The sequence below is a fragment of the Sciurus vulgaris genome (genome assembly GCF_902686455.1).
Source record: "Sciurus vulgaris genome assembly, chromosome: 2".
Lineage (NCBI taxonomy): Eukaryota > Metazoa > Chordata > Mammalia > Rodentia > Sciuridae > Sciurus > Sciurus vulgaris.
Genome location: NC_136462.1, coordinates 98,487,054 through 98,506,477, shown reverse-complemented (window position 1 = coordinate 98,506,477; position 19,424 = coordinate 98,487,054). Strand labels below are relative to the sequence as shown.

The window sequence follows — 19,424 nt, the reverse complement described above, 5'->3', positions numbered from 1 at the left end:
AAAGGCAGAAAGCTGTAGGGATTTAGAACCAAAGTGAGAATTTTGCAGAATTTAATGAAGGGATGGGAAATCTTCAAGAATTAATCCATGAAAGTTTCATTCAGAAAGACAGTAATGACTCGAAATATAGAAGCAAAGATTAAGACTTCATCATAAGGATTTAGAAGCAAAAAAAAAAAGAGGACTTTTAGCTCTCACCAGATCTTATGGGACGAGGGCAATCTTGGACACCCAAATTGACCTACCATAGAAATTACTTGATCACTTTGGAAGAGGGCTGGTCCCAATCCTTTGTAGAGTGTGGCTACGTGAATTCACTGGATAGATGGCTCCTACTTACCTCATAAAGATTCTGGCATTTAGTATAGGTAAAATTAGATACAGAACTTCCTTCTTTGATGTTCATCATACAAATATAAAATTTGAAATTATCACCATCTGAATGTGCATGAAAATTATCAACATCTGAATGTGCATTAACCTAAGGTCAATTAATATTCAAATTAGTACATATGATTTTTTTTTTTTGCTTAAAGTCAAAGTTAATCTATAAATTAGATGTGCCATTTCAGTGGGCCAAGTTAGCTCTTGTCATTTAGAAAGATCCTTCCACCTTCATTCATCCATTGTCTTTCTGTAATCTGTTTTACTACTCATGGGTTAAGGTAGGGGCATAAAGATAAGTTATCTGGATTTTTAAGCTTTTAAATCACTTCATCCTCTGAAATACCATTTTGGGCTTTGAGTTTTTTGTTCTTTGTGGGGAATCAGAAAAAAAGAAAGGTTTGTTTTTTTATAACCAGGACTTGAAGTGGTTTTTTTGTGGATGGATGGTTGTTTGAGGGATTGCTTCATGGTGAGTTCTGGATTTTACAGTCATACACATCAGGGACTGACCCACTCCAGTTTTGTCAGCCATTGACATCAGTCCAATATTGTTCCTATCAGCAATTAAGTGAATCAGACTAGAAAACTGGAACAATCACAGGGCCTGACCACTAGAGAGGCAAGAAGGAAACCATGTAGGTGGATGCAGCAGACAAAACACCCTACAAATGGTAGAAACCCAAGTGTCACCCTGAACACAAGTTGTCGCAGCTTTCCATTTTGGGACTTTCCACTGCAGGTTCCAATATTTAGGCTAGATAAGGCCATTACCCTTCAATTTCAAAGGAAAGAATTCTTGTAATGTTGACAAGAAAGTAACCTGAACGATTTTATTTTAATGAATAATATATTGCTGAGGGTTTAAAGTTTAATTTCATACTGATTTTTCTTTTTCTTTAGAAGTGAAACGTGTTGTAAAAGCCAATGATCGTGAATATAATGAAAAGTTCCAGTACGCAGTGAGTAAAACATACAGCACATACATGTTGGGGTGGGTCTGACCTTAAGGACTGTAATTGGGATCATGTCTTCTAGGACCTTACGCCCTTACTCAAAACTTTCTTTGTAGGCCTGTTTTAAAAGCAAAATGTCAGAAGTTTCCAAAATTTAGATCTTTGTAATGTTTACACACTTATTTCTCTTCCGCATGCAGTGGTTGGTATGCTTATGGGCATTGTGAGATGATGAAATGTGCTGAAACAATATGAAAATGGACCTTTTGATAGTATTTAGTGATGGAATTGATAGTAGTAGCTGATGGTTGATGAATTTTTCTCTCAATAATTCATGCTGAATGTGGAAAAGTATATTTAGAATGAAGTTGTCCGGTCCTGAATTATTGTATTTACAAAGTGAGTAGTTAGAATGATTAGTTTAAAAGTAGGGGCTTTAGGCCACTACTTTTTCTTTTGAATGAGTTTTCTTCATTTACATAAGAAATATTTATTAAGAGCTAGGAACTTGGGACACATTAATGAACAACTTTGTGAATTATATTATGGCCTCTTATCAAGATCTTGTGATCTATAACTCAGCATAAGTTGCTATATAGAATCTTTTAAAAGCTTTAACATGGGCAACTGGCATTATTGCTTCTATAGGTGATATGTGGCTTAGAAGACCTGCTATAAAATTGAAAGAAAGTCTCCATTCAAAGAGGGGTGTGATGGTCATTAACACTTAGAAATATGAGAGTCATGGGGGCAAACTCGGGCACTGGCCAGAGGAGAGAGAGTTTTGGTCAATGAACCTTTTAGGTTTTTGTTCCTATGGCCAGGTCTTTTCCTGTATATACAGATTGATGCATTGGGCAATGTAGCTTGACACTATTAAATATGCAGCAGAGGTACCTAGCAACTTGTCTTTCCTCATTCTGTGCTAGTCATGAAAACTTGTGATTATAGCTTGATTTTTCAATGTAGGCTTCCCCACAGGGAGTCAACACACTGTTTCTATGACAGATTTTTCATTGTAAAACAATGTACTGACTCTCTGATTTTATTCATCAATCTTATGAGCGTTGTTAAAGTTAAGTTTGCCCTTGAGAGAAGGAATCCCTCTTAGGAGGCTGATGCATATGGTTCTTAACCTGAGAAAGAAGGACTATTATTCTCAAGGGGATGAATGCCACTCTGTGTGGCCTCCTGACATACAGTCACTTAACCCCTCTGGTCATTCCCAGGTGATGCCTTTCCACCTTATCTACATTCAGTCTTTTAACTGTAGAGGATGACTCTTGAAAACCTTAACCATCAAATGCTCATCCAGAGGAGTATTTATGTGTATATTTTAAGATCATGGGGAAAAAAACCAATAATAACTCATCTGCCATGGGTATAATTATACATGTAAGTACTTGGCTGTGTTTATCTTCCAATAAATAGCAAATAGTTTCATTCTGTGAGCAGTAACTCTAAAAGTGTTTTCTAAGATGATAGTCTTTTCTATTTGCAGTTATTTTTCTGCTTGATTTATGAGATATTTCAAACTTACATAGAAGTTTGAGAAATAGTGCAACACCTTTGTGCCCACCACCTAGGTTGAGTGGATGTTAATGAACCAGATTGTTTCAGATCTTTCTTTTCAAAATAATAATATACTAATGATACAAAGATAGTTCAACTTTCATGATTGTGAGCAAAGGCACACATATGTGCAACTCTTGCTGTGTTTTCTGTTGTGTTTCTTAATAACAAAAGGTCAGTAAAACAGTATTCCATAACAATAGCAGATTCTAAAAGGCACCTCAGTCTCTGAGTGAAAACATGTCAGAGAAAAAGCAAAATCCATTATGGATTGGCAAAACCAAGAATGACACCAAAAATGGAGGAAGGGAAGCTGAAGAAAAGTGGAGGGGCACAGATATCTCAACTGTAATGCCCACCGTTGTGGTTCAGTGGGAAAGAGCAAGCACCTGACCTTTCCTGGGGACTCCCAATGGAATGGCTGGCCATGTAGTGAGTTGTGGGGTTTCTCTTAGCCACAGTTTATTCAGCTACAAAGGGGGGATAATAAAAGCACCTATTTCATAGACTTATCCTGAGGAATAAAGTAGACTAATATACAACAAGCCTTGGCTATTTCGCTCAGTCTTGCCCAGCTTCAAAAGGTATCATCCTAAATGCAAGTAGATTTGGACAGACCCCAACAGATCCCAGGCAGGATGTTCATATCAGTTGGAGAAGTTTTATTCCCATCAAAAGGCTGAAAAAGAAATGCAAATAAGCCCAAACTTGTCATAAAAAAGATGAAAGGAGAAATAGTGAAGGCTCTCAAATGTAGTGGAGAGAATGTTTTGGGGTAAGACAGACCATAGTGTGAATCCTTTTTCATTAGCTTATGGTCAACTTGTGATTTCCATCTCTTTATTTTTCTGAGCATGAGTTATTTTACCTATGAAATGGAGAATTTTTTTTCTCATTGGAGTATTTACTGGAGGATGAAATCAGCTAATTTATATGAAATATTTGATAATGGTAACACTAATATTTATTAGATGATTACTATGTAACAGGCCCTGTGGTATACCTTTTTTGGGAATTCTCTATTAATGCTCAGTTTGTCTTAAATGTAAGAGCAAAATGACTCTGGGAAAGTAATCACAATAAATTTTAGATTACTTATAAAGCACTGGATAAAGTGAGATACTGGTGATAGAAATGTTAAGAAGTTACTGAGGAATGGGCTAAACTTGTAAACTGTCTGCAGCAGATACTATGTCCCAAATTGAGAAAACGTGTGATTCCGAAGGTGTGGAAGCTGCTGATAAATTATGTAGATTATACAATACTAGAAAAAACAATGTACCTAAAACAAGAAGAGGACTAATAGTCTAAACAAGTGTGGTTGTAGAGATTCCTTTCTCAAATGAGCCATATTGAAATGATAATCATTGAATGAAATACTTATTAATTGCCTACTCTGTGCAAAGCATTTGTTGAGTTCAGGAATTTTTCCTGCAATGTCAGCATGAATATTGGTAGATATCTGGTTAGTAATGATAGTAGTAGTAATAAAGGTACTAGAACATGTGGTTCTTACCACATGAAAGTCATAGTTTTAGGTACTTTACTATATTAAACTTATTTAATCTTACAACTCCATGAAGTACTTTTATCATCTCACTTTTATATAGTAAAGATTGAGGCTGGGGTTGTGGCTCAGTGGTAAAGCATTTGCCTAGTATGTGTAAGGCACTGGGTTCAATTCTCAGCACTACACAAATAATAAAGGCATTGTGTCCATCTACAACTAAACATATTTTAAAAAATAAATAAAACTTTGAGACATAGATATCTTACATTAGGGACTTAAGATCATGTAAGTAGATAATGGGTTCTACTTATGTAGTTGTCAATCCAGCTGTGTACTGAGTGCTTTACTTTTATCTTTCACAAAACCCAATGAAAAACTGATGACTTTTTCAAACAATCAAGTTACAAAGAAGGTCTTGATATTTTACATTTAGCTGAAATTTACCCTTTAGCTTTGGCTGATAAATTTTTCAGTAAAGTTTCATTGTTTTTTGTAAACCACGACCAACCAACAGAATGCCCAGAGATATATAGATGAGGCTTCATTTTGTAACTTGTCTTCATTTTGTAACTTGTAATCACACAAGTGAAAGATGGCAGTGTTGAAATTCTAATTGGCTAGATTCCAAAGTCTTGTGTATGTGTGCTTTCTTCCATGATATCATATTATTATTTTGACCAATCCTGCAAACAAATAAACAAACACAATAAAACCAAAACAACCACCCAATTACCCTAATCTCCTTTGCTTCTTTCATATACATTGGCAAAGTTTTTATACTCAAAAGACAAAACATGATAAAGGGAGATAGAAAATTTTACCAAGTAGTCTTAGAATAGCCTTAAATCCTACCTTTAGCATTTGTATACATGAATTGGGCAGGATAATTTACATAAAACTCAGATAAATGGTGCAATTTCCACAAACACTAAGCTGGCCAAGTAAGATTTTCTCTTTGAAGGCTGAAGGAAGATGTTTCAATACATGGAGAACCTTAATTTATCAGCAAACTCTAAAGCTGCAAAACACATTATAAGACATAACACAGGCTTAGAAAATGATCAAAAACAGTTTGGGATGATAAAGGGTTTAGAACATAAACAAAAGACAAGGTTAATGATTCTAAGTAAAACTAATTGGTGAACCAGACATGATATTGTGAAAATTGGAAGGTGGGAAACAAAATTAATTATAAGAGGAATTTCAGACTGCCAAGAGTTGTTGAACAAAGTGGAATTGGAGAGAGGAGAGTGAGCCAAGTGCTAGAATGATTATTCTCATTATAAGGGAGTTCAAAGTTTTCTTGGTTAATAAAATGAATGAATAATAGAAGTAATGAGAACAGTTGTACTAAACTATGTTAATGTTAAAAATGTTTAATGTGTGAGAGAGCCAAATAGCCAGACTCATTATCCCTAGTAAAAGGAGTTTAAAATGGAAGAAGTAGTGAAAACAGTTGCAGTTTTATTAAAAAGTGTGGATGTCAAAAAATGTCAGAAAAAGTGTTGGGTTAATTATGGCTATTTTGTGACTCATTTAAAAATGAAGGAATTAATGATGGAAAACATTGGTTTCTACTGGTTCTTGTTCTCTTTTGCTGAGGCCCATGCAAGCTTTCCCCAATTTTCTTGAACTTTGAATAATTTGAGAAAGGAGATGAATTCGTCAGTGATGAGAAAGTTATTCTGCCTCAAACTCAGAAACATCAGGAAAGCAGAACACTTTATCTGTATATCTCATGCGCTTAGATAGATGGGAGATTTTTTTCCTCCCTGAGGTTAATTTTTGATCCTGCCTGGGAAGTACACAGGTTTTTATAAGTTGGTGAGATTTAACTAAATAGTTTCAGCTTATAAAGAAGGTCTTCCATCCAGTTGTCATGATTCTAATACTAGATTCCTAGGATTGACTTGCCTGGTTGACCAAATAGTTATTGGATGGAATCTATTGTTCTTCTCATTGACTTTTGCGATTGGTGGAATGTGCTCATTTGGATTTTCCAGAGTGTTCATTCAGTGCAACAAATATGGCTCAGTACCTCCAACTCCCAGCAGTCATTGCTACAACCACCCCTGAAACCCCATCAATACAGATTCTTCCATTTTCCTCCCACTCATTTCAACTGGGCTTTCTGTGTTTCCATAGTTACTTGCTTTTCTTTTGACTTAGAATCTAAGTAGTCAAGAGTGGAGTAGAAAAATATGGTCTACTGTCATTTTTTTTTTCCACCCAGAATCACCAAATATTTTATTAAATTCATTATAGTTGTACCATTAAAACTTTATTTTTAATAATTCTTAAAAAATACAATTTTAACAAACTCATAATAATAGTTCATATTTATAGGGTATGATGCGATGCTTCAGTTCATGTAGACATCATGTAATGATCAAATTAGAGTCATTGGCATATCCATCACCTGAAACCTTTATTATTGCTTTCTTGATTCACTGTCTTTCTAGTATTTCACCATCTTTCCAGTATGTGAGCTTCAATAATCACTGAATCTCTTTAGGTCTTCAGGATCTCTGTAGGTCTATATTATAATGATATACATGTGTTTCTCTGAGAAAAGATTGGTTTAATAGTGAAATTTCATGTTCATGTACATACCAATGAATACACAATCCATTATATCTTTTTAAAATAAAAATAAATGATTTATGAAATTCAATATTCATAGTGTGCTTACTCTATAACTATTAACATGTATGACTATTGCTTTATTTACTTTCCAAAGAAGATGTGAGGTGATGTATAAAAATTATAAAGCTCACAGTGATAAAAATGCAGGAGGAAACTGGTATGTGCAGTGTATTTTTAGGTGGGTTCACAAGGTCATGCTGGAAGGACCTGTCTGCTTAGACTAGCTGTGTATTGAGTGCTACTGGGCTTATTAAGAAATGGGGACAAATTCAGATTTTCAGCTTTAAGGAACGTATATAATCGGGAGAAGACCATAAATGAACCTAACAATAGGTAATAATTAAAAGGTAATGCTAAATTCCCATTGTGTTATGTGGCCTGTAGATGTTTAGGACAGGAGAGCTCAATGTGAATGAAAGTGTTTGAGGAAGTTTCTCCAGAGGATATGGGAAATGATTCCAGTCCTGTTTTTTAAATTTGTACTACAAGGAGAGGTATGAGCAAGTCTGTAGTCAGACTTAAATGGAAATAAGGGTGTGTCATGGGAAATCATGGTTCAGGTAGGTGAGAACAGACAGTTTAAAGAGTGTGAATACGAAGTGACAGGCTCTCAGGATCTGAGTGTCATGATGTGAAAAAGGGTTACCTTTGGCCTCCAGATTAAATAGACCAAGCACCTAAAAGGAAATGCCCAAGTTAATGTGGAATAGAGTTTCACTGTGATGAGAGCCGTAGATAGGAATATCAGATAGAGGGAGATACTTAAGGCTAGGAGAAAGATGTAACTTGTTAAGGAGTGATGGCTGAGCTGTGCTGTGTTGGGGTGGAAACTCATACGGCTTGGAGAGTGGGAGGGAGGAGCCTAAGAGGGAGCAGAGAACAGCAAGGATCCAGGGGAACAAAGAGAGGAGAGAGAATGAAAATCTCCGGGAAGGGTGCATCCCAGAAAATGGGGTGGTTAACCAGGTCTAATGGTAGGTGCTCATGAGAATAAGAACTAAAGAAAAATATTCTTAATTAGAAGTGACTGGAGAACTTCAAGAAAGAGGTTTTAGTAATTTTTTTTTTTTTAAGTTGGGGTTTGGAAGTCAGAGGGCAAGAGGAATAAAACTATGCAAACAAGATAGGAGTAGGGTAGGAGATTACTCAGTTAAGCATATGCAATAAGAAAGAGAAAAACAGTATGGAAACTTTCAGGCTCAGTGATGTTAAATGAGGCATTTTTAAATCAATTTTCTTGCATCTTTGGCTTTTCAGATTCATAAAACAGACAGGAAAAATCCTAAATGTTTTCCTTGGGAGACCCTTGGGATATCAACATGTTGAGTACAGCCCATCCTGCTTCGATGGGAAAGTTGGGTTTCAAATTTTCTTCTTGAGTAGCATGGTTGTACAGTGAACATCCTGTCACTCCTCATAAGCAGGCCTGATAACCAAAACAGTGCATGTACCAGCTGACAAGTAGAGATGACATGACAAGCAGAATGACAAGTTGGAAATCATCATAAAAATGCCAGGAACTTGCATTTATTCATGGGTTCTGGTTGCTAGTTGTTGCTTTTTTGTATTGGGTCATTACCATGGTAACAGTGACTTAAGCAAACATAGAAAATGTCTTCTGTTTTGTGTACTGTTAAAACCTGCATACATTATTCTAAGTTCTATATAACAAGTTTTAATTTTTCCTTTGTAAATAATTTACTTGTAGAAGGAAAGATATTTTTCACTGACTCTCAAATTCATTTTCTTTCTGGAATCAGAGTTTTATTTTTTTTAATTTTTATTTTTTTACATCCCCAGTCCTTTTTATTTATTTTTTCATATATATATTTTTTCCTTTTATTTTTTATTATTTTTTATTTTTTTATTGTAAACAAATGGGATACATGTTGTTTCTCTGTTTGTACATGGCGCAAAGGCATACCATTTGTGTAATCATAAATTTACATAGGGTAATGTTGTTTGATTCATTCTGTTATTTTTTTCCCTTCCCCCCCACCCCTCCCACCCCTCTTTTCCCTCTCTGCAGTCCTTCCTTCCTCCATTCTTACCACCCTCCTTATCCCTAACCCTAAAACTAACCCTAACCCTAACGATAACCCCTCCCACCCCCCCATTATATGTCCTCATCGGCTTATCAGCGAGATCATTCGTCCTTTAGTTTTTTGAGATTGGCTTATCTCACTTAGCATGATATTCTCCAATTTCATCCATTTGCCTGCAAATGTCATAATTTTATCATTCTTTATGGCAGAGTAATACTCCAATGTATATATATATACATTGCTACATTGCTAGTTGTTGCTTTTTTGTATTGGGTCATTACCATGGTAACAGTGACTTAAGCAAACATATATGGCATATATATATATGCCACAGTTTCTTTATCCATTCATCAACTGAAGGGCATCTAGGTTGGTTCCACAATCTGGCTATTGTGAATTGAGCAGCTATGAACATTGATGTGGCTGTATCTCTGTAGTATGCTGATTTTAAGTCCTTTGGGTATAGGCCAAGGAGTGGGATAGCTGGGTCAAATGGTGGTTCCATTCCAAGCTTTCTGAGGAATCTCCATACTGCTTTCCAGAGTGGCTGCACTAATTTGCAACCCCACCAGCAATGTATGAGTGTACCTTTTTCCCCACATCCTCTCCAACACCTATTGTTGCTTGTGTTCTTGATAATCGCCATTCTAATTGGGGTGAGATGGAATCTTAGGGTAGTTTTGATTTGCATTTCTCTTATTACTAGAGATGTTGAACATTTTTTCATATGTTTGTTGATTGCTTGTACATCTTCTTCTGTGAAGTGTCTGTTCATTTCCTTAGCCCATTTGTTGATTGGATTATTTGTATTCTTGGTGTAGAGTTTTTTGAATTCTTTATAGATTCTGGAAATTAGCGCTCTATCTGAAGTATGAGTGGCAAAGACATTCTCCCACTCTGTAGGCTCTTCACATTACTAATAGTTTCCTTTGCTGAGAGAAAGCTATTTAGTTTGAATCTATCCCAGTTGTTGATTCTTGCTTTTATTTCTTGTGCTATGGGAGTCCTGTTAAGTAAGTCTGATCCTAAGCCAACAAGTTGAAGGTTTGGACCTACTTTTTCTTCTATAAGATGCAGGGTCTCTGGACTGATTCCGAGGTCCTTGATCCATTTTGAGTTGAGTTTTGTGCAGGGTGAGAGATAGGGGTTTAGTTTCATTCTGTTGCATGTGGATTTCCAGTTTTCCCAGCACCATTTGTTGAAGAGGCTATCTTTTCTCCATTGCATATTTTTGGCACCTTTGTCTAGTATGAGAAAATTGTATTTATTGGGGTTTGTGTCCATGTCCTCTATTCTGTACCATTGATCTGTGGTACCAATACCATGCCATTTTTGTTACTATTGCTTTGTAATAGAGTTGAAGATCTGGTATTGCAATACCCCCTGCTTTGCTCTTTCTACTGAGGATTGCTTTAGCTATTCTGGGTTTCTTATTCTTCCAGATGAATTTCATAATTGCTTGCTCTATTTCTGTAAGGTACATCATTGGGATTTTAATTGGAATTGCATTGAATCTGTATAGCACTTTTGGTAGTATGGCCATTTTGACAATATTAATTCTGCCTATCCAAGAACATGGAAGATCTTTCCATTTTCTAAGGTTTTCTTTAATTTCTTTCTTTAGTATTCTGTAGTTCTCATAGTAGAGGTCTTTCACCTCTTTTGTGAGATTGATTCTCAAGTATTTTATTTTTTTTTGAGGCTATTGTAAATGGGGTAGTTTTCCTAATTTCTCTTTCTGAAGATTCATCACTTATGTATAAAAATGCATTGGATTTATGAGCATTGATCTTGTAACCTGCTACTTTACTGAATTCACTTGTGAGTTCTAAAATTTTTCTGGTGGAATTTCCAGGATCCTCTAAATATATAATCATGTCATCAGCGAACAGGGATACTTTGAGTTCTTCCTTTCCAATTTGTATCCCTTTAATTTCTTTAGTTTATCTAATTGCTCTGGCTAGAGTCTCAAGGACGATGTTGAATAGAAGTGGTGAAAGAGGGCATCCCTGCCTTGTTCCAGTTTTTAGGGGGAATGCTTTCAGTTTTTCACCATTTAGAATGATATTGGCCATGGGCTTAGCGTAGATGGCCTTTATAATGTTAAGGAATGTTCCCACTACCCCAATTTTTTCTAGTGTTTTGAGCATGAAGGGATGCTGTATTTTATCGAATGCTTTTTATGCATCTATTGAAATAATCATGTAATTCTTAACTTTAAGTCTGTTGATATGATGAATTACATTTATTGTTTTCCAGATGTTGAACCAACCTTGCATCCCTGGGATAAAACCCACTTGATCGTGGTGCACTATCTTTTTAATATATTTTTGTATGCGATTTGCTAAAATTTTGTTAGGAATTTTTGCATCGATGTTCATTAAGGATATTGGTCTGAAATTTTCTTTCCTCGATGTGTCTCTGTCTGGTTTAGGTATCAGGGTGATATTGGCTTCATAGAATGAGTTTGGGAGGGTTCCCTCCTCTTCTATTTCATGGAATACTTTGAGAAGTATTGGAATGAGCTCTTCTTTAAAGGTCTTGTAGAACTTGGCTGAGAACCCATCTGGTCCCGGACTTTTCTTTGTTGATAGGCTTTTGATGACCTCTTCTATTTCATTGCTTGAAACTGATTTATTTAAGTTGTGTATGTCCCCCTGGTTCAGTTTAGGTAATTCATATGTCTCTAGAAACTTGTTGATGTCTTCGAGGTTTTCTGTTTTGTTGGAGTATAGATTTTCAAAATAGCTTCTAATTATGTTTTGTATTTCACTCATGTCTGTTGCGATATTTCATTCCGAATTTTAGTAATTTGAGTTTTCTCCCACTTTCTCTTTGTTAGTGTGGCTAAGGGTTTATCAATTTTGTTTATTTTTTTCGAAGAACCAACTATTTATTTTGTTAATTTTTCCGATTGTTTCTTTTGTTTCAATTTCGTTGATTTCGGCTCTGATTTTAACTATTTCCTGTCTTCTACTACTTTTGGTGTTGGTCTGCTCTTCTTTTTCTAGGGCTTTGAGCTGTAGTGTTAAGTCGTTTATTTGTTGATTTCTACTTCTTTTGTTGAATGCGCCCCATGAAATAAATCTTCCTCTAAGTACTGCTTTCATAGTGTCCCAGAGATTTTGATATGATGTGTCTTTGTTCTTGTTTACTTCTAAGAATTTTTTTATTTCCCTCCTGATGTCTTCTGTTATCCATTCATCATATAATAGTGTATTATTTAATCTCCAGGTATTGGAGAAGTTTCTGTTTTTTATTCTGTCATTTATTTCTAATTTCAATCCATTATGATCTGATAGAGTACAAGGTAGTATCTCTATCTTCTTGTATTTGCTAACAGTAGCTTTGTGGCATAAGACATGGTCTATTTTAGAGGAGGATCCATGTGCTGCTGAGAAGAAAGTGTATTCATTCTTTGTTGGATGGTATATTCTATATATGTCCGTTAAGTCTAAATTGTTGATTGTGCTATTGAGATCTATGGTTTCTTTATTCAATTTTTGTTTGGACAATCTATCCAGCGGTGAGGGAAGTGTGTTAAAATCGCTATTATTGTGCTGTGGTCTATTTGATTTCTGGAATTGAGAAGGATTTGTTTGACGTACATGGATGAGCCAATGTTTGGGGCATAGATGTTTATGATTGTTATGTCTTGCTGATTTATGCTTCCCTTAAGCAGTATGTAATGTCCTTCTTTATTCGTTATGACTAGGTTTGGCTTAAAGTCCACATTCTCTGAAATGAGGATGGATACTCCAGCTTTTTTGCTGTGTCTGTGTGCATGGTATGTTTTTTCCCATCCTTTCACCTTTAGTCTATGGGTATCTCTTTCTATGGGATGAGTCTCTTGCAGGCAGCATATTGTTGGATTTTTCTTTTTAATCCAATCTGCCAGTCTATGTCTTTTGATTGATGAGTTCAGGCCATTAACATTCAGGGTTATTATTGTGATATAATTTGTATTCCCAGTCATTTGACTCATTTTTTTTTTTTACTCTTATTAGCTTTATGAATACCCTTTTTTTTTTGCTGTTTTTTTTTTTTGATTTTTTTTTTATTGTAAACAAATGGGATACATGTTGTTTCTCTGTTTGTACATGGCGTAAAGGCATACCATTTGTGTAATCATAAATTTACATAGGGTAATGTTGTTTGATTCATTGTTATTTTTTCCCTTCCACCCACCCCTCCCACCCCTCTTTTCCCTCTATACAGTCCTTCCTTCCTCCATTCTTGCCGCCCTCCCTAACCCTAACTCTAACCCTAACTCATTTTTATTTTTTGACATGATTTGGTTTCTCCTTTATTTGGCTATTCCTTTATGCTAATTCCTCCCATTGCTGATTTACATCGTTGTTTTTCATCTCTTCCTCATGGAATATTTTGCTGAGAATTTTCTGTAATGCCGGCTCTCTTTTTGTAAATTCCTTTAGCTTTTGTTTATCATGGAAGGATCTTATTTCGTCGTCAAATCTGAAAGTAAGTTTTGCTGGGTATAAGATTCTTGGTTGGCATCCGTTTTCTTTCAAGGCTTGGTAAATGTTGTTCCAGGCCCTTCTAGCTTTTAGGGTCTGGATTGAAAAATCTGCTGATATCCGTATTGGTTTCCCCCTGAATGTAATTTGATTCTTTTCTCTCGCGGCCTCTGAAATTCTGTCTTTATTTTGTATGTTAGGTATTTTCATAATAATGTGCCCTGGTGTGGGTCTGTTGTAATTTTGTATATTTGGAGTCCTATAAGCCTCTTGTACTTGGTTTTCCATTTCATTCTTCAGATTTGGGAAATTTTCTGATATTATTTCATTGAATAGATTGTTCATTCCTTTGGTTTGTTTCTCTAGGCCTTCCTCAATCCCAATAATTCTTAAATTTGGCCTCTTCATGATATCCCATAATTCTTGTAGATTCTGGTCATGATTTCTTACCATCTTCTCTGTTTGGTCAACTTTGTTTTCAAGATTAAATATTTTGTCTTCAATGTCTGAGCTTCTCTCTTCCAGGTGTTCTATCCTATTGCTTATGCTTTCAATGGAGTTTTTAACTTGGTTTATTGTTTCCTTCATTTCAAGGATTTCTGTTTGTTTTTTTTTTTTCAGTATCTCTATCTCTTTATTGAAATGATCTCTTGCTTCCCGTATTTGGTCTTTTAACTGTTGATTGGTGCAATCATTTAATGCCTGCATTTGCTCTTTCATCTCCTCCAATGCTTGCATTTGCTCTTTCATCTCCTCGTTTGCTTCCCTGATTGTTTTAATTATGTACATTCTGAACTCCCTTTCTGACATTTCTTCTGCTGTGCTGTCATTGGGTTTTATTGATATAGTATCTAGGTTTGTTTGGAACATTTTCTTCCCTTGTTTTCTCATATTGGTCAGATGTCAGTGGGTCTCTTAGATATTGCAATCCTTTATTTGCTTATAGTGTCCCTGTAGATTTCCAGTGTATCACCCCCCGGCCTTCAGTAGCCTGAAGTCTTGGAGGAACTTGATAATGCAGTGCTTCCGAAGAAAGCTGCCCCTAGCCCGCTACTGGTTCCAGGGCTTGGAGCTGGCTCTGTTCAGAAAGGCTCTCACTGGACGGTCTGCTCCGAGAAGCTGGCCATGAAAGGAGCCTGCTGCCGGAGGGAGCAGTGGTGCTTGGCGAAGTCCCTGGCTGCCCTGTCCTGGTCCCTGAAGCTTCCTGTGGGCTGGAGCTCGCCGCTGGCTCCAGGACTTGGAACTGGTTCTGTGCAGAAAGGCTCTCACTGGGCAGCCTGCTCGGAGAAGCTGGCCGTGTGGGAGGAGCCCACTGCCGGAGTGAGTAGGGCTACCTGGGGAAGACTCTAGCTGCCCTGCCCTGCTCTGATAAGCCGCCCCTATCTGGGCCTGCCACCTAGGCCAAGCTTCACCCGTTGGGGAAGACTCACCCCATGGCTCTATTTTAGTCCAAGTCTCTCAATGCCTCCCCCTCTTGAATCCTGGGTTCTGGAGCAACTGGAGATGCAGTCACCCTCTAGTCCACCATCTTGGATCGCCCCCTGGATTCAGAGTTTTAAAAGCATACATGTTTTATCTTTCTGATGTCTGATTTGTTTAGTGGGGTTTTTTTTCCCTAAGCATTCAATTGATTCCTTGTTTCCTTTATTTGGTATGCCTGCTTTAATCTTTTGTTCTAGTCTATGAATTTATGTTTGTAAATGTTCTAAAATAGCACATTAAGGTGATTAAAGAATCCAGTTAAACTATAATACTCTGAGGTGTTTGTTATTTGTCTTTTCCTGGATGGAGCTATTTCAACATTTCCTAGTCCATCTGCTTTGTGGAGCAAATTTTAAATAAAACCGTACAGATTTGATGTTTATTTTCACTTTTTTTTTCTTCATTGCAATGATCTGAAACTGAAAGGTATTCAAGCAATATGTAATTGAAATTGAGTTAAAATAAGCAATTTTCAATGTTATGATTTTGGAGCTCTATAATAGACTGGCTATCGTGGAATGAATTTCAGCTAAGACAGAAATGAAAAGTTGGAGCCGGAAGAAAAGGAACTTCCCTTGTGGGGAGAGAACTACAAATGCAGTTTCCTTTGTTGGCAAATGTTGTATGAAAGTAATCTATAAATTATCACATGGATAAAATTGGGCAAGTTCAGTAACAATTGGGATGTTAACAGAAAAACCACCAACCCCAACGGTCTCTGAGTGGTTTTCATCTTGCTTTGTCATTTATTATTTTTTTTTCTGGACCAAATAATCTGGTTCTGTGATCATATTGTTAAAAGATGGTGACTTGTCATGTCTTACATATTTTGGTTGAAAGATTAATCAAATCATTAATATAAAAGTGGGATCTTTAATTCATGTCCACTGTTATGAAACCTATGCTCAGGTCACTGTTGTGTTTTACATTTGATATTCTATTACTTTTCTCTCTCTCTCTCTTTTTTTTTTTTGATAAAAATTGCTTATGTTCCTGGTGGGATCTCCTAGAATGCTTAAATCAAGTTAATTAGCATATGCATTGTCTCACATACTTTTTTTTTTTTTTTAATGGTGTGAACACTTAATGTCTACTTTCACAGCAATTACCAAATAAACAAAACAGAGCTGCTTACAAAAGAAAAATATTTAGGCATTAAAGTTAAACCTATATTTACTTTAAAAATGATTCTAGGAGTGAGTTAGAGGGTACGTATGTATGCAGAAATGTATGTGTGCTGCATGAATTTGTACTCAAGGATGTATGTGTATAGAGCTTCATAAGAATGTTCTGGCTTGAATAGTGAGAGACTGCTCTTCAAGCTGTTAAGTATAGGACAGCAATCAGATTCATATGTCTGGATTGATGGATGATCTGTCTCTCTGACTGCTGCTACCTTAGTCTGGACAGCTCAGCAGCCCTAATTGTCCAGGGTTTAATGTGTACTTGTTAGTTGTCAAGAAGCATGTGTGCTGTGAGACAAGCACACACCATCCCAGTTGTGGCCATCCAGGTTTTGTCTAGATATGTTGGAGATGGTGCCATCATTCCGTGCCAATTGTCTGAAAATACAGGGAAGAAGGATGGTTTTAAGCAAAAGGAAAAAGCTAATTGACTGTTACTCTGCAGTTAGCTTATGTTTCTTATAGAAACTCAGCATGGAATTAACCTTTAAAGCTTTCCCATCCAATTCTCTTTACAGGATTCTAAACTGTATATCCAGTCTGGGCTTATGTCCCTCTCAAGGAGGAGAAATCACTGCCTCAAAGACAAACTTTTTCTGTCTTTGGATAGTTTTAATCATTTGATAATTTTTATATCACTTGAGTCAAATGAATATTCTTTTACTTTGTTTTCCATTGGTTTTAGCTTTTGTTCAGAAGTCAAGGCAGCATTAATATGTCTCCTGTTTCATGTGACAACCCTTCTGATATTTGTGTTTAAAATGTCAAGCATGAGTTCACTGAGTAGACTAATCTCTAGGACAATCACCTGGCATTTCCTTTCGAAGAGCTTCAGACTTTCTATAACTTCTTACAGGGGGGTTCTCCAAAGTCAAGCACAGTATTTTAGAAGTTATTAAGTAGAGAAAAAAATTATTAATCTAGCCTAAATTTGTACTAGTTTATTGGAGATTATTGACTCCTATTAATGTAATTTTCAAGGGCTGACTTAATCTGTCATTAAACCCCTTTTATTATTGTGCTATATGTGGTCTTACTGAGCATGTCTTCTGCATCTTCAGCAATATGGAAACCAATGGGTCTAATAAGTCAGAAGCTCTTGGGGTGGAGTCTGGGCATTTTTCTTAAAGCTCCATAGGTGATCCTAATGGGCAACCAGTATTAAGAATCACTGATCTAAGTTAGTAAAAATAATCATATTGAGCCCAACACTATTAAAGGCATAGCCATACGCCTTATCCCTTGTCCCTACAGACCTAGAGGTTGCTGTTGGGCTATTAAACATTCATTGCACTTTGTTTCCTTAACTAGTTTCAATTTCTATAATTAATGGACCTTGTCACAACCCAATATTTGTTTAATTATGTTGTATGATTGCTCCTGGTCTTAATAAGCAGAAATGCCTTTAAAAATTTATTCTAGTACTGGTTCAGATGACTTTTATATGAAAGCAGAAGGATGAAATGAATAACTAAATGTTTGAAGATTCCTTTCCAAGTCATGTTTCTATGATTCTTGCAAACCACTTGGTCCCATGTTTGATATTTCAAACACTCTTGTAGACAAAAGACCACAAAAACGCCATTGTCCTAAGCAAGACATTTTTGAGGTTAGGAGCTCAAATGGGCAGATCCTCTTTATAATGTTTTGCAGAGAAAGCTTTGTTCATATTTTTCTAGACAAAGAGAGAAGCTAAAGAAATATTTGATTTATTCTTCTCTCTTGAATTCTGATATAAGAAAATCAATAAACTGCCTTTTATGCTAAATAATGTGAAAAATCTATGTTAGAGTCCAGTTTTTTTTTTTTTTTTTTTTTTTTTTTTTTGGGTAAAATTACTTTTCTGGGTTATGTACTAGAAGTCATTGAGTTGCCTTGTGAATTGTGAACATTGATGTTAGCTCTTTTTATATAAATGGAATTACTTTACCTACTGTGAATTTTGTATTTTTTCCAATTATTTCTATTGGTCATGTATTGAATAATTATTTTACATTTATAACTTTGGCAAATGCTCTAGAGACTTAAAATATAAGATCAGGTCTCAGCCCTTTGAGAGTTTACTATCCCCTTGGGATTTTTAGATTATTTTATATGTGTATATAAATAATGGTATAAGACATTGTAAAGTTAAGTATGAAAATGAGTGATGTTAGACTTATAAATAACATCTTCACTGTAACTGGGTGAGGAGGACAATTTTCTAGGAAGGAATGAATTTTTTTTCTTGAAGTAGTTCACATTAATAATAAATATCTTATTAAAATATTAAGGAATGGTAAAATACCACATTTCATTCATATAGTATATAAAAGGTCTGACTTAGTTTGAAAGTCTAACAATTTGCACTGTACCTTGAATTTGATCTGAATTTGGGAAACCATTTAGCTACTCAAAAAGCCAGACGCCAGTCACCTTGAAGCTGATCTAAGCCTAGACTAGTTGAGGGAAATGAGCTCATTGAAAAGTACTTCTGGGATATACTGGAATTGAATATTTTGAATCTGAAAGGCTGTCAAAATTTGTTGTTTGTTAAATTTGAATGTGGATTATATATATCACTATTAAAACCAATACTTAAGATATTTTGACCTTGGGAATAGTTCTGAATTTATGTTTTATCAAAAACAGTTATAAATTCCTGAAACCATTCAGGGTCAGTATGTTATTGCCTGTTCAATAATGTCCATGCATTTTGGTCAGGTACGTTTTTACAGCGGATTCCTTCTGTTCCCTGCTTCCTTCTCTTGCTGCCACACTCCCCCTTGCATCCACACACCTATGGAATTTCCTTAATGGTTCTTTTGTTTCCCAACTTCGTACTTGATCCAATCTTCATTGACCACAGCTTAAATTCAAAATGTATGAAAAGAAATCTATGATTTTTTTCAATTGTTTTTCATTCAGTATATTTTTCTTAAATAATTGAAGAAAAAACTCCAGAAATATATCTTCAGTGAATCAAAAGGACAATGTGTTTATAGTCTAAGTCCTGGAGTAAGGCACTTCAGGATTTCACCTCTCACATTGATTCAGCTCCATGGTCTCTTGGGGAAATCACGTACCTCTAAAGGTTCATAATCTACACTGCACAAATGGGACCTTCCTGGATTTGTACTAATTTAACTTAATTATTTTCAGAGACTTTTGAAAACGTTGCATGTGGC

At 35.8% G+C, this 19,424-nt stretch overlaps 1 protein-coding gene across 9 annotated transcripts in view; it reads left to right on the top strand.

Annotated features, from left to right (window-relative positions):
- ATP8B4 (ATPase phospholipid transporting 8B4 (putative)) overlaps positions 1 to 19,424 on the top strand; it is a 236,553-nt gene that overhangs the window by 29,366 nt on the left and 187,763 nt on the right. For all 9 annotated transcript variants that reach the window (XM_079129885.1, XM_079129896.1, XM_079129897.1 and 6 more), the window contains exon 4: positions 1,288 to 1,346. In XM_079129885.1, the coding sequence (XP_078986011.1) occupies positions 1,312 to 1,346 (35 nt within the window). In that variant the 5' untranslated portion in view covers positions 1,288 to 1,311. The remainder of the gene's footprint in view (positions 1 to 1,287; positions 1,347 to 19,424) is intronic.